Source organism: Rhinatrema bivittatum, chromosome 13 (genome assembly GCF_901001135.1).
Source record: "Rhinatrema bivittatum chromosome 13, aRhiBiv1.1, whole genome shotgun sequence".
Classification (NCBI taxonomy): Eukaryota; Metazoa; Chordata; class Amphibia; order Gymnophiona; family Rhinatrematidae; genus Rhinatrema; species Rhinatrema bivittatum.
The window spans coordinates 10,323,839-10,340,163 of NC_042627.1; the positions used below are offsets into that span (position 1 = coordinate 10,323,839).

The following is a 16,325-nucleotide window of genomic DNA, read 5'->3' on the forward strand; positions in this document are numbered from 1 at the left end:
CACTGATGGGCCCCTCCCATCGTCTCCTTACAACAGTCTTACCTAAATAACACTCAAAGACAGAATTTTGGAATTCAAACAAGGCCGCAGCTTCACCAGAGCCAACATATCACTCTAAATTCCCACCCCGGGATCATCTGCCACACCCCAGAGCAATGACCCCTCCGCAGGCCACCAAACCTGCGCAATCCAGCAGCATCCCACGTCTAACCGGGACCCCCACCACAGCCCCCAGCAAGGGGTCCCCACTATGAGACTGAACCCAGTCACATGCAACTGAAGCCAGAGTCAAGCAAGCCCGCCACTTAGCGGGTTCCTTGCTCTAAACCCCACCCCAAACGAGTCCTGGCTCTGGAAACTCCGCCACAGGGAGGAGGCCGGGTGGACTAATCCACATGGCCTACTCACCCCCCACAACAAAGATGCAGCCTAAATGACATGCAACACAGTCTCCAAAGCCTCCGGCATGGAATTAATAAACAAATCTTTTCCAACATTAGAAAGATGGACTCCGTCCTTGCCGTAAAGGCCCGGACAGGCATCCCAGGACCAGACATGAAGTAAATGAAACCCCCCTTGGGACAATACCCAGGACCCAATCTGTTTATTAAGCTTCGCTCTACTACGCCTCCAAATTCTCTTATCCATGCAGGCAGGCCTGAGAATAATAGCGGCCCAAATGAAGGTTGTGTTAGGCGGCCACCATGACAGCAAAGCCAAGTCCTTACGAACTGCATCCAACAATTGCAGGCAGGACCAGTCTCCCAGGTCGTTGCCACCCAGGTGGATGAGTAGAACCTCTGGAAATGCCCCTTGGGCTAACGAGGACCGCACGGTGGGGAGTAACTGGTTCCATCTCATGCCAGGGAACCCAAGCCGTTCCACCCGGACTCCGTGTCGCTCCAAGCCGTTCCACCCGGACTCCATGTCGCTCCAAGGCAAAGATACAGGCACCAGCATAGACACTCTAGGAGAGGGAAATACAGTAGCATCAGAAGCAACTAGATCCCCAGCCCCCTCCGCCCTGACCCCGCCTGTTCCTTGCATGTCAGGGTTAGTGCAAGCAAAAGATCGCCCTCCTGAAAAAACATTGAGAAAATTGTGAGGCGTAACTCGAGGCTGATAAATACCAGTTGTGAGGGGAGGTCGTAAGCTGCTCGTAGCTGCAGAGGGAGGGAGAGAGTGACCTGCAGCAAGTGATTCACTCACCAACACAGACTGCCTGGGCAAAGCCTAGACCCCCACCCCAACCTCAGGAACCCACTCCCCACCCCTGCTGTAACAAGGAACTGCAGCGTTGAGACCCCCTGGTAGCAGAACCCAACCCCCAACATCAAAAGAAAGGGAAAAAGGGGCAGTCCCAGAACTAGCAAGGGAATCGGGGGTTAATCGTGCCCATGAGGTGTCTTGGAGCCTGCCTGCCCAACAAAGCATCCACCGGCAATATCGACCCTGGTACACGTGCAGGGCCGGGGACATGCGCCTGGACGGCCTGCCTACCCAGCACGCCACCCGACCCCACAGTCACCGAAGGAGGAGGAGGAGGACTGTGCTCCCTGGGAGGAGCAGGAGCTGCTGCTCCTGTACGTGCTTTGCCGCGAGCCGGCACGCGTAGCACGGCCCCAGAGGAGCAGAGAGCACCGCCACCGGCGAGAATCAAAAACGCAGCCGCCAAAACGATCCCCCACCCGAGCCGACCGAAGGTAATCCCGAGGGAAACAGGCCCCAATGCGCAGCCTGCCACCTATAAATCCAATACCCCGCCGCGAACGCCAACAGGCCGCCCTTCACTTCCCGCGCCAATTACCTTCCGATCAGGCCGGCCATGCGCACCAAAAGGGGCGGGCAAAACAGCTCCGCCCCCTTTTATACCCAATTCAAATTACAAAGACGCAACAGGGCCGACCAACCAAAACCCAAGGGTCGGCAGCGTCGGCCCCGCCATGTCAGGCCCATGTCATAGCTTGGGCGGGGGGGGGGGGGGGGGGGCAGGTCTCGCGTCCTGACTCCCCCCCCCCTCACCCCACCGCTCCCAACACTGCCCCTCCCCCGCGCCTCCGACCAGAGGAGCCCGGCTGGCGTCCATATTATCATGGGCCCAGCGAGACAGGCTCCCCCGGGCCCTTCCAATATAATGTTCCTATTTTCAAAAGGAAAGGAGCCATGTTGCTATTTGAAAAAAATGACACAATTGTTTCTGAACTGGCAACAATATATAACAGTGTCTAGACAGGACACTTGTTAAACAACATCCATGACAAGGTGCTCAATCACTCAATTAACTCGTGCACGTAAACACACATTTCATAAAACATAGCCTTATAAATATCACATAGCACAGTGATTTCAGCAATCTCCACATCTGTTTGAAAACATTCTCTACTTAACGAGATGCTGGTATTTATTAACTATTTCCACAAAAGCCTTCTACAATAATTTATGTTCTATTAACTTAGCTCCCAGTCTGATCCTGTTCCAGCTTGGTCCCTTCACAGACCTCTGCTTTGCCTGCAGAGGCTTCATCAGGGGACTCTCTCAGCCGTGGAGGGAGTACATAAGTCTCTCTTGCACCACACATCGCCTTTGTGTAATCCAATAGCAATAACCTCGCGTCACGAGCTGTTCTCACCCCGATTGCTCTCCAGCACAAAAAACACAATTTCTAAGCCATTCACCAGAGCGAATGCTCAAAGATGGTTATCCATTAACCCGGGAGCGCAATCTACGAACCATTCATCAAATTTCTTTCATAGAAATTCGCCTTGTTTATACGGTCACTCACTACCTCTTCTCTTTCCAGCTTTGTGTATTGGGGGAGCTGTTTGCCTATAATTGCTAACTTTATTCCTACCTGACATCCTCTTCAGTAAAGACAGAATTCACTTAGGTTTTTTTTTTTTACTATTTCCTTTTACTCCTTGGTCATCAAGTGGCCTGACTCCCTCACAGCTTTTTGCTTCAAATGTACTTTGAAAAAGGTTTTATTATTTGCTTTTGCGTCTCTGGCAAACTTCTTTCCAGATTCCTCTTAGCCTGCTTAACTACTTTTTTTTTTTTTTTTACATCTAACTTGCCAGTGCTTATGGGCTGGTTTCCTTTTTTTTTTTTGTAATGATGTCCTTTGGGCTTTAATTGCGTCTTTCACCTCACTATTATACCTTGCTGACAGTTTGGGTTTCCTTCAAGCTTTTTTTTAATGCATGGAATACATGGGGTATGGATGTTTTCCTTAGAAACGGTACAAACCTCTTTTAACCCCCACTATGCTGGGCATCTTGACCGCCTCTTCTAAAGTCTGAAAAAGGGGAATAATGAACTGCTGTTAAGGTTTGGTACCACAGGCAGGGAAGTCTCTTACTATGAGTTGCAGGCTGACAGCTCCATCTGAGTCTCTGCAAATGACTTCCCTTATCAAACGTGCCTGGTATGCCGGGGCTTGACTCCTTGCAATTCTGATCTCAAAGAAACTTCCCAGCACAAAGCTTTCTCCCCAACCCTGCAAAAGGGGGTGTCGTGTGTCCTTGTCTGGTTTGGGGCCTTTCCCATCAATAACAGAGCCTGCACCCCAACACAAGCCCAGCCATGCGAGCTGAAGCCCATCCCGGTCCCTGCCTTTTTTTATTTGCTGGGTTACCCAGCAGAGTTTTGGAAAAAGTGATGCGTGCCTGCTCCTATTTTCGGGAGTCTATAAATAACCCCGGGCAGCGCGTGCTTTGGGTGATTGACAGCTGCTGCTTCTGGCGCTGGGGGTCTGGAGGCCGTTCTGCAGGAGCTGGGAGGAGAATGGTGAGTGAGAAGCGCACCCCGCTATCTTGTGCCCCCCCACTATTAACAGCTAAGGGACATTTTCACTGCTCCCCCCTTCCCCTGGGGTTTATGTCCTAGCTGCTCCCTATCTGGGAGCTGAAAGCTGGACGGGACCCTGAGGCAGTGCTAGATAAGGGCTCGGCTGAGTGTGGGCTGAGGAGCTGCTCCTTCCCTGCCTCTAAATTTATCCTGCAGGCAGGCAGCAGAGAGAGAGAGAGAGATCTCTGACACAGGGAGAAACATTTGGGCCATGTATGCTCCCTTCAGCTGCCCAATTTGTACATGATGAGCTCATAGCTTATATAGATTAATTAAGATTCGGTCAACCTTTCCCCCTCACTGTGGTTCTTCATATAACAGCTTCACTTTATCCCCCTTTTTTTTTTTTGCCCCTAGCAGGTGTAGAAGATCACAAGGAAAGCTTCCACAGATGATTTGGGGCAAGTGCTTCGGTTTTGCAGTACTGGCATTTCTTTGAGGAATATTCTTTTGCCTTCTTTTTGTGGTGAGCTGGTCCTCCCTTTTCTGTGTTTTGTTTTTTTGTTTTTTTTTTTGGAGACGGGGAAGGAGATTTTTGTTGGGCTGTAGAAGCTCCCGAGGAACGCTTCCAGAATCTCTGCCTGTCCCCACCCACCTTCTTCCTTGTCCAGAAGAGCCATGGACTTCAGAAGACCTCGGGGACGCTCGGCCTCGGAGAATGGCCGATACTACATTTTTAACAGCAGCTCCCTGAACGGCAGCAGCAATGGGAGTGAGAGCGGCGTGGAAGACGAGGATGGACCCGGCTTCTGCACCAGACCGGACAGCCGCAACTACCTGCTGAATGTCAGGCCCGAGAACAGGTGAGAGTTTCTCTGTTTCCCAGGACAGCGTTATCGTGAGCGAGACCATAGAAAGCGAAACACCCTCAGGCCATCGGTAGGTAGCCATCTTGCTCCATTTTGCTAGAAAAGAAATCGATTTTTCCAGGCCTGTTGGCATTAAAGGGCCACCATCCCTATCTGGCAATGACGAATGGTGAGTGTAAATCCCCTGCTTTCCCATGGAAAATGCCTTCTCTTTGGTTTATTGATTTGCTTTCTTTTCTTGCTCAGAGAAGAACTGCCAGACTTTATTTGTTTTTGTAGTTTGCTTACTCACTCCTCGTCAGGTTACAAAACTGTATCTCAGTTTTGAAAATACTGATGTTATCTTGAGAAACCCCCAAAACAAAAACAAAACTTAAAAAAAAGTAAAAGGACCAAGCTGCCATGCGGATGAGGAAATAATTGCTTGACTGGAATGCAGAATAATGAAGGTGAACTGATGAAACTCTGACTTTCTCAACTCTGCTCCAGGTTGTTCAGGAATAGGGCATCATTGGGGTTATTTGCTATAGTGGTGTGGTTGTGATATCGGAAGCGGAGGAATTAGACAGAAACATTTGATTTTGGGGAAAAAGCATGACAGTTTTTCCATAATCAAAAATAGCCATCAGCCATTGAGCTGCAAGGCTCTGCCCATTTCAGTGCTCGTTATTTTGATTGATTTGAAGGAAAGCAGAAGCACAGTCTGCGTCATTTTGGTCGCTTTCCTTGTGGGGATGAGGGTTACACTATTCTTTCTGCTCCCCAGCGGGGTTAACTGGGCTTAGATTCTACACCAGGGCTTCCCAAACCTGTCCTGGGGGGGGGGGGCCCCACAGCCAGTCGGGTTTTCAGGATTTCCACAATGAATATCCAGGAGAGAGATTTGCATATGCTGAGTTTCCATGGTATGCAAATTTATCTCCTGCATATTCATTGTGGAAATCCTGAAAACCCGACTGGCTGTGGAGTCACCAGGACAGGATTGGGAAGCCCTGCTCCATTTTCAATATTTCTGCTTTAGGGACTCTCAATGTCACTGACAAATTTCAGTCCTGCCTCGATTTCATTACTCTTAATTTTTTTTTTTAAATAAAGTAAACATAATAGAAGAAAAATGTAATCAATAAAGGTTCAATGATTGGTCTTTCATAAGTTGCATTTAGCTATAAGATGCGATATATTTTATTTATTTATTTAAAGGCTTTTATATACCGGAGTTCATGCACTAGTGCATACCACTTCGGTTTACACGGAACAAGGAACAGAAAATTACATCAAACAGATTGAACAATTAAACAAATATACAATTACATCCAACAATTGGGTATAAATAACATGGCTAACTTAGTAGGAACTTAGAGTTAGAGGTGAAGGAGAGAAATAGTACCAAGTGGTAATAGAACAATGTTAATAGCTAAATAATAAATATAAATAGTAAATACAAGTTCTTATAATAAATACAGGTGCTTACAGATTACAGTCTTCAAGAAAAGTTTACGTCTACAGAATAGGGTTAAGTAAATAAGAACTGGCGGTTATTTCTATAGGAGTGAAGAAGTATATGTTTCTTTTAGAGAAGTTTATGGCGGCACTGTAGACACCCCTAGTAGGGTTATGATGAACAATTTCAGGACCAACCTGCAGAAGTGCAGAGGACGAGGTCACCTCCACCTCTCTTGCTGCCAGAATTGATCGGGTGTGGAGATGTTCATGATAGCAGTAGCTTACGAACAGGCAGCACGGAGGACACTGTTTCTTTGTCCATCATGACAAGAGTGCTTTTCAGATATTTCTAGCTCAGAGATAACATCTAAAATTAGCATTATGCTTCCTAAATTCCAGGGTTGTCAGGTTAGACAAGCCTGGGAGGCCGCTGATGTGGGAGGTGAACAAGAGACTCCATGATGGATGTGTGAGAGACCAGCAGTAGGAGCAGTGGGCAAGGAACGAGTGAGACTCCACACTGGGGTGTGATGTCAGTGATCGGGAAATGCCTGTGCATCAAGATTCTGTTGAGTGAGATGAGCGATATGCCAGGCTGAGATTGATTTATTTTGAGCCTGCTTAATCATGTTTTTCCCCCATAGCCTGCGAGAAAAGCCTTGATAGATCAGGCCCATTGCAAGATGTGGTTTGCCTACATTGTTCTGCTCCCTGCCTCCCTGCCCCCGTTACTTTTATGTGAAAGCTAGTGATCTGAAGTGAGCTGGCCCCCCCCAACACTGCATTATCTGTGGGAGATGGCGTACCTTTAAGGTATATGTTTTGTTTTTTTACCATACTGGTGCAAGACAGAAGGCCACTCCTATTAGATCTGCAACTCTGCTTACCATCGTTTTTTTCATGTCTCACCGAGTCCGTTTGCACCTAACAAAAAGGTTGCGTTGTGGGTGAACAGAAAATGAAATCCGAGGAAAGGATAAGCCGCACGATGTTTTCAGAACCTCACAGGCATTTGTGAAAAAAGCACTGAGATCATCCCGAGACCGCTGGCAGAGTCTGTTGCCCAGCCCCGAAGCGGCAATCCTTGCATGTTTGCTAACAAATCCAGGTTTGCAATGAGGATGTCTAGAAATGGGGCCTTGCATTTCAAAGTTTGCTTTCGTTTCACCCTACTGAAACCCCCCCCCCCCCAAAAAAAACCCAAAATCTGTTTGGTCAGTAATTTCGAACAATAAGCCCTCCCATGGCCATGGAGCAAAAGTAGAACTGACTATTCTGAGCCGCTTGATAGCCTTCACAGAGAGGGTGGCGAAGAAGATATCTGGAGAAAAGCAGAAAGGAAGGGGCGGGAGAGGGGGTAGTCAAAATATCAAGAGACAAAATGGAATGATGCTTTCACCATCAGAGCAAAATAGCCCTAAAATGCAGCCCCTTTCACCATCTGGTTGACTGCTGATGTGGCTGGGTGGGTGAGGGCCGGAGGTGACTTGCCACCCAAGCAGCTCTGCTTCCAGGACTGCTGCAAGCAGCTTCCTCCTGCAGCAGAGGAGGAGGAGGCTGAGGCTGACCGGCAGACATGCACACGTGTTCATATTTGCAAGGATCTATCAGCCAAGCGCAGCAGCTGCTTTGGGTCGAAACGGGGCCCAGCGAGTCCCAGCCACGTACGAAACAGCCAGCGGCTGGGCCGAAAAGTTAAGCTTTCTTTCTACCCTTACGTCTTCAAAGCAATTCGTTGCGGCTACTGTTTGCAGCAGGCTTGCAAGTGGCTGTGCCCTTCACTTCTGTTTCCAGGGCTTGGGCGGTCAAGTTGAATGGGGCAGTGGGGTAATTTGCCTAAACATTAACCCAGCAGTACAGACCTCCCCAGCAGGTCTGGCTTTCAGGATATCCACAATGAAAACAGATGCTCTACTTGCAGAATGTGGGCGTGAAAACCAGGTTCATTTGTATATAAAGGATACCCTGAGAAGCAGATCTGTTGTGATGGCAGGGTTCTAGGTTCTGGGTTGAGAACCATAACGGCAAATGTAAATAAGCACAAATATTTTCAAATATTAAAATCTGGGTCAGCCCTCTGCCCCAAAATACAAACCTATAAAAGATTAAATAAACTAAACTCAAACTGAATGCATGTGATTTTCAGCGGTAATCCCAAAACTGCACAATAATGCAGGGATTTATTAGGATTTGGGGGACATTTGGAATTCTTTTTTGTTTTTTTCCTGGATCCTTGTTTTTTTTGGGAAGGACAACTAGCAGAAGTTGCAAATGACTTGTGGAATTCAGAGGTCCACAAATATAAAAAATATTGCACACCAGTAAATCTCTGTGGGACAGAGAGCTGAACGTTTGTTCTGCAGCATGAGAAAAGCTTTTCACGGTCTGAATGTAGCCAAATTGTCGGCCATTTACTTTGCTTGGGAATGTTAAGAACCTAAGGAATGGCCAAACTGGGTCAGACCAATCTAGCCCAGCATCCTGTTTCTGACAGCGGCCCCACAGCCACTAGTAAGCAACCAATGAAAACCAGAGTTCATCTCCGCGCTTCCTGTAGATATGTAAGAGTGTGAAGCAACTTGGCCTCTAGCCAAACCCTAATATTTGTTTATGTCCTTGCCTTCTAAGAACACATCCAGACCCCCACTTAAACCCTGCTGTGCTGCTTGCTGTGATTACATCTGAGGGCAGCAGATTCCACAATTTAACTACCTGCTGACAAAAGAAATATTTTCTTGCATTAGTCTTGAAGCTGCTAATATTGGATGCTCCTTGATCCCGGTAGTTTTAGACAGGATAAACAATCAAGTGCATGGGGTTTGTTCATTTCCATCCATGATCTTCTATATCTCTATTATGCCCCAACATTTTCGGCCTTTCTTTACTGAAGATGCCCTTCTCTGTACCTTCTACCACATCCTTTTTCAGATGGGGGTGATCAGAATTGCAAGCAAAATCTATACAGAGGCTTTTGTGACTGCAGCTGCACATTGTGCCTATAGTTTCAGCGAGTAATCCCAAGATCTCTCTCTCGATAGCAGTTTCCCATGGTGGATCCCAGCAATGTGTGCTGGTAGTTCAGATTTTTTTCTCGACATGCATCACTTTGCACTTGTTTGTATTAAATGCTATATATCACTTTCATGCTCAAGTTCCCAGGTTTTCTAGAACCTCCTGCAGTTTTAATATTTAATATGCTTATAGTCCATAATCCACAAATTGTCCAACATGGAGTACAATAAACACACATCATTAAAACAGTTAAAACATGCAAAAATACAACACAACTAAATAAAAACAAAGAAAACAAGCAAAATATCATACTTATATATATATCATCAATCAGATACATTGCTGTTATTAGGTGCGACCATATAGACCTTAACCATTTTCCATAATTTCAAATAATCTTTCTGGCTTCTTAACTCATATGGTAACTCATTCCATTATATAGGACCAATGATAAAGAATGCCCTAGACCTATTTGCTTGTAGCTTACATGCCACAATTATTTACACAATCAGCTTGGGTTTTAACTACCCTGCATTCCCCCTAGATTTATCAAAATGCTATAAATATAGCGGAAATAGAGCCCGTGATAATAAAGGGGCGTGGTTAGGCTAACTACCCTGCTCCCACCTTGGTAATATATCACACCTGCGCTATTTTTGGTATGCTGATTAAAAGAGAGAGAGAGAGAGAGAACACCTCTGTATAGAGTCAGTCTGACACTCTATATGTATCACGGTAGGGGGTACTTTGAATTGGGGTGGGTTTCGGAAGGTGGGGGGATTAGGGGGTGGGGATACAGAAACATTCTGAGGTATTCATAGTAAAATTGACATCACTAAAGATTGGTGTTATACAAATCTACTCCTCCAGTTATATTTTTCATCTATTATAATGAGTACAAATCTTTAGTGATGTCAGTTTTACTATGAAGACCTCAGAATGTTTCTGTATCCCCACCCCCTAATCCCCACCTCAAATCAAAGTGCCCCTCTACAGTGGTACATATATAGAGAGTGCCGGATTGCAAGACTACCGACCCTCATTACCATTAACTCTGCCCAAACTCCTCCCACAGGAATACTCAATGTGGAATTTGCATTGTGTTATTTATCGCGTGTGTTAGGGCATTAATGCGCATGTTAAAAGCCCTATCACAAAATGATAAATGACCCTGATAGTTTGGTATCACCACAAATTTAGCAACTTCACTTATAAACCCATCCTCTAATCAGGGGTGGCCAGTTGGCATCTCATAAGCCGCATGTGGCTCTTTGAAGCACAAACTGTAACTTGCAAGAGAAATCCACCCTGTACCACCAAAACATCTCCTGTACCTACTGTAGACTGCTATCCTCCTCCTCCTTCTCAGCAGCCAGCTAATGGCTGGAAGTTGTAAGTTTACAACTGCTGCCCAAGAATTGGCTACTGAGAAGTGGGAGGATCGCAGAGTGCAGAAGCTGCCTGCCTTCACGTCCACAAGTGGTGGCTGAAGATGAGATCTGGTTGGGCCACCACATGGCCCATTCCACGGCAACTGAAGAAGAAACTCAAGCTGTCATGGAGCCCATCCCAAGGCAGCCTAACATGAGGTCTTGTGGAGCCCATTCCGTGGTGGCCAAAGGCGAGGCCCTGAAAGAGTGCTGTGTATGAAACTGCCTGTGTGTGTGTGAGAGTGCTTGTGTGTGTGATTGCCTGCATGTATGTATGAATGCCTACATGTGTGTATGAGTGTCTATGTTTTTATTTGTGAGTGACTGTGTGTTGTGAGAGAGTGCCTATGCTTGTGTGTGTGTGAATGCTTGTGTGTGAGTGTATGCGTGTGTGTGTGTGTGTGTGTAGGTATGAGAGAGTTCCTGTCTGTGTGAGTGTGAGAATGTATGAGAGGGAATGAGGCAAGGAGTGTGTGTGAGAGAATGAGTGTGAGTGAGGAAGAGAGAATCTGTGTACGTGTGTGTGTGAGAGAGTATATGAGGGAATCCTTGAGAGAAATGAGTGTGTGTGTGCATCTAAGAGAGAGAGAAAGAGAGAGAGAGAGAGTATGTGTCTTTGTGTCTGAGAGGAAAATAATCGGTCATTTCTTTCATGTGTGTGGGGTCATCTCTTGCTTGCCTGCAAAAGGCATAGCAACTCTCTGCCTCTGTGAAATCTGGTTTTGTGGCTCTCGACATGTGAAAGGTTGGCTATCCCTGTTCCAGTTCATTTATAAATAAATTGAATAGTATTGGGGCTAGTATCAACCTTTGGAGCCCACTGCTATGTATCCTCTCTAGTTTGACAAATGGCCATTCAGTCCCACTAACTGTATCCTTTCCTTTATTCCGTTACTAAACCATGAAAGTATGTTACCCTCATCCCATAGCCTATCAGTTTCCTGAGTAATCTCTCATGTGGTACTTTGTCAAATGCTTTTTTCAAGTTCAAAAACATTATGTTGACCAGTTCAGCAGCATCCATATATCTAGTTACAGTTTCAGAGAATTCTGATAGATTTGTGAGACATGCCGGCTATTCCTAACTATACCATTTCCTTCTAAGCATTTAATGATTTCATTCTTGATAATAGTCTTCATCATCTTCTCTGGTATTGATTCAGACTTACAGGTCTATCAATTTCCCAGTTTCCCCCTGGAACCTTTCTTAAAACCTGGAGTCACATTAGCCATATTCCAGTCCTCTGCCACAGCAGCTGTTGAGCCTGACACATTGCAAATCTGTGTGTGTTTGCAATTTCTAGCTTAAGTTCTTTCAGACAAACATTCTTCCACTGCCACCACATGTGATAGTGTGGTGGGCAGCCTTCGGCTTCAGTGGCTGGGAAGGGCCAGAGGGAAGAAAACAGCCTGGACTCTGGCTTCCAGAAAACATACAAAACTTTTATTATTCACAGAACAAAAATATACAGATCCAGCTTACCTCAACTGCTTAAAAAAACAAAATGTCAGGTGTACTCACACATAGCGTACTCCCTGGAGCTACTCTTCCCACTCCAGGCCTGGGTTTTTGTTTCCATCCCTAGGGAATCGGCCTCTGACCTGGGTATAGCTTAAGGTGCACCAAGCCAGGTAGCTGGACCTAGTCCTGCACAATGCTCCTTTTTATTGTCACCACTTGGGTCCCTTTTCCATTTTATAATGGATTCTTTCTTGGCTCTAATAGCCTCTTTCACTTCACTATTTAGCCATGCTGGTAACCTCTTGGTCCTTTTGCTCCCTTTTTTAATGAGCAGGATACACGTCAACTGGGCTTCCAATACGGTGTTGCAGAGTAGAAATCAAAGCAGAAATGTGTTATCGTCCTACATGAATGCTTTGTAGTGCTTTAAACAAAATCAGTGTGTGGCAGAGCTGTGTGTGTGTTACATCTGAAGATAGCTGACTGGTTACAGCACTAGCCTGCAAAACCAGGGTTCAAAGCCCAGTGCTGCTTGTTATGACCCCAGGCAAGTCAGTTCACCCTCCATTGCCTCAGCTACAAAGGTAGGGCCAGGTTTACTAAGGGTTTGTTCCCATTCTGTGTCTATGGGGAAAATGTAAACGAGGACCTTCGATTGTAAATCCTCTGCGGATAGGGAAATACCTACTGTACCTGAATATAATCTGCTTTGAAGTGCCTGAAAAAGTGGAATATAAATGAAATGAATTGCATTATTGCCTTTCAAATGATCAGAGCAGTGCTGGGTTAGAGTTTCCGTTTGAAGGGGCCCAAAATTAATTTTCATGATAAATGCAATGCACTGAGGAAAAATGCACTGATGATAATTACTGCTGAGAACTAAATGCAGCGTATTTCACTATCACTGTAAAACTGTTTTGATTTTACCAATCTGTTTCAATTTCAATTTTGAGATCTTTCAAAATATTTTTTGTTACTGAAAACAAGACGTATTGCCTTGGAAAGCACATCCAGTGGGCAGAGCAGGCTGACATTATTTGTGGCTTTTGACACAACTTAATTCTGATTATAAAATAAATAAGTCTTTCCTACTCTTGGTTACTATTAATTGAAAGTAACGGGTCTTTTTTTTTTTTTTTCACAGTCTAGTTTTGCTTCTCCTAACTGCTAGCAGTCTAGTGCTGCCAAGCCATTAACCTCTAGTCTAACCTGCGCAGGAGGCTTCTCCCTAAATGCGATCTGCAAAATCTTTTCACTTGCTCCCAGGAGCTTTTTTTTTTAAGACTTGGGATCTGATTCACTTAAAGGCAAATTTTAAAAGCCCTAAGTGCACTGAAGCCAAGAGATACGGGCAGAGCCGGGCTGGCGCACGCCACACAGATTTTAAAAGGAGCGCGAGTACACGCCCACAATGTTTTTACAAAAAAAGAGGCGGGGAGTGGGCATGGACTGGGCAGGGCACGGACATTCCAGGACACATAAATGATACCAGCACGTAAGTATTTATGCGCACCAGGATCCCTATCCGCATAGCTTTACTTCTGCTACGGTTGGCGTGTGACTAATAAAAGAAAACAAAAAAAAAAAATGAGGCTAATTAGTGTGGTTTTAAGGGTTGGGGTTAAAAGGGTAAAAGGGAGGTTTATTAACTTAGGGGGGCTTAGGAAGTCCTATCCTTTAACTGGGTGAACTGGGAACCAGACTGGGGAAACTGGTAAGTGCATCAGCGTGCATATCTACCAAAATCCCTCCACTTACGCAGTAGAGGTGGATTTGTGTGCACACATGTGCGTCCCTATAAAACTGCACGCACACGTAGGCGCATACAGCCTATTTTATACCATGCGGTGCATATACGACCATATGTTATAAAATGGGCGCGAGCTGTCATACGCACGTACATGTGTGCCCAGTATGAAAGTTATCCTCTAAGTTTTTTTCCCCCCTTTAGACAAAAAATGGGAAACGTTAGTGCCTCAGAGCTTTTGTACAACTCATGCTACTGAACTGATTAGTATTGCTTATTTCTCATGCTTTTCTGCCTAATCTCTTGTGTTTGCCATTTTCTGCTTACTGTAGCATATCGAGCAGCCGGTTCTTGCACTATCCATCCGGAAGGTAAACTTACATTTCTTCCGATTTTCCTTGGTCAGGTACTGTAATGGAGGTATGCTGGGTGGGGTACACTTACTAACACTCTGTGCTTTGATGCTATTGTAGACTTGCCATCTAGCTGTGTTTTTCACAAGAGGTTGCTGCAGTTCTGCATTTACCCCAGCGCATGCACTGACAGCAATTGGAGGGGAAGGCACCCTTGGTCTGTGGGGTCTTGTTCTGGACAACTGGAACCAAATTCTAAGTGTTGATCTGCTTTCCATTCATCTACAAGACTGGGAGGCAGAGCTTGACCAGGGAGACACCCTTTGACTGCAGGGTCCTGTTTTGGACAATGGTGTGCTCCTGACTCTGAGTTGGTGGATGCCTTTACTGACCAGTGGGCATTAACTGATGTACCCTGTCCTCATCCCCTTCTCCTATTGATTTTGCTAGTCATTTGATTATTTAAATCTCCCTGTGCACTGTTTTTCACTTACAATTTGCAGTACGTCATGACTAGTTTATGTGGAAAAACAATTTTTTGGGACTGTTTTCTTAATAGTTCCCTTTTAAGGGGAACTAAATTTGTTTTTGGGTCTGCTTCCACTCCATGGGTGCATCAGTCTAAAATAAATCTGATTGCTATACTGCTTTTCCTTAAGAAAAGTAGTAGAACGACTCGAGTCCATGTATACAGCGGGGTAAAACCAGGACTGGATCGGCCTGTCCTGCAAAAAAGGGAAGCAGTTGGCCACCTCGATCATTCCTTCACCCTTCACCCCGTTGGTGGTGCTATTCTGGGCTCTGGGTTTGGATTTAGCCCTCACCTCTAATACCACACCTGCATTTGTATCTCTGAATGAGTAGCTGCGCAATCACCCATTCCAAAGGTTAAGGCAAGGACATGGAAACTTGTTGTTTCATTTAATGATTTATAACTGTACCATATCCTTTTTGGTGTTATCGGGCTGCTATATATTTATGTACAATGACTGCTGAATTGCCATGTTTTGGAAAGCTGGATTTATTGCTAGGTTCCATGATCAACGCTTTACCCTATCTCCCCCCACACACACACTTTCAGTAGATTATCTTAAAATACATCCCACAGCTTTCTGCCACTGCATTTGCATTGAGAGTGGCATAATTCACTGAATTGCCTGGATATCAAAACCCCTGAATGGGTCCCCGCCATGGAAAGGTCTTGCACTACCATCTGTCCCTAGAACTCCAAAAAGCCATAGTCCTGAGTTTTATTCTTAGACATAGCAAACTTGGATTCCAAAACCGGAAGACCACTTCCCTCTCCTTTTTCTCTCTAACACTGAATTTATTTGCTCATGTGAATGTAGATTTTTTTTTTTCCCCTCTGATTTTAAACTTCTCTGGAAAGCTTTGAGGCAAACATTATTTTTTCGTTTGTATAATTCTACCATTGTCTCCATGCCCTGGAAGTATTCAAGACTATGAGGTTTACCAAGTGCCTGATTTGTGACCCCACCCCCACCCCCCTCCACTGTCCAATCCTAAGATTACACCGACGTTTTAGAAAAATGACTTTAATGTCCAAAACAGGACATCAAACGTTACAAATACAAGTATAACTTGCTTGTACGGTGATAGACCTTCAGGAATCTTTATTTGGTCAATGCTGAAAAAACCGTTTCACTAAAGATGTTTGCCATAGTAGCAAATCAGAACATAATTTCGTCAGGTTCCTGACTGGCATCCAGAGAGCAGGGTTATTTATCTACCACAGTGAAGTAAGGTTTCTGAAGCTCACTTGTGACCCCGTAGAGAATTCTGCTGCCAGATGCCGGTTATCAGCAGCACTTCATTCTCAGTTGTGTCATTAACATCCTGCCGGGCCGGGCCAGCTCATTCACCCGGAAACTTCTTGAACTTGATGTGGAGGCCACTGCGGGAACCGACCCGGTTCCTTTTTTTATTTACAAAATTAGCACTGGTTCTTGGGTTTGGTTATGAGTGCCACTTTGGGCACTCATGCCATAGGTTTGCCACCACTGATTTACTGTTTTATGTAGAACACTGATGAACATTGATTATTTAATATTAAGAAACCATTTAAAATACGATGGTTGCTCCCATATTCTCAGCTATATCAAAGCATGTATGAGGTGCTGGAAGGCATATTGTGACAATGAGAGCCATGTCTGCTCTATGCTGGCTCCCACTTAAATCCTAGGGGCTGGCATTGTTAATTCG

General features: G+C 45.4%; 1 protein-coding gene across 4 annotated transcripts in view; it reads left to right on the forward strand.

The window, feature by feature from the left end:
- The first annotated feature begins 3,705 nt into the window (after positions 1–3,705).
- Positions 3,706–16,325, forward strand: part of ALPK3 (alpha kinase 3) — a 115,442-nt gene continuing 102,822 nt past the window's right edge. Inside the window, exons 1-3 of one of the 4 annotated variants that reach the window (XM_029574384.1) lie at positions 3,706–3,786; positions 4,207–4,649; positions 14,082–14,120. In XM_029574384.1, the coding sequence (XP_029430244.1) occupies positions 4,465–4,649; positions 14,082–14,120 (224 nt within the window). In that variant the 5' untranslated portion in view covers positions 3,706–3,786; positions 4,207–4,464. Of the gene's footprint in view, positions 3,787–4,062; positions 4,650–14,081; positions 14,121–16,325 lie in introns of those variants that run through there. The other 3 variants (XM_029574382.1, XM_029574385.1, XM_029574383.1) reach the window with 3 other exon arrangements.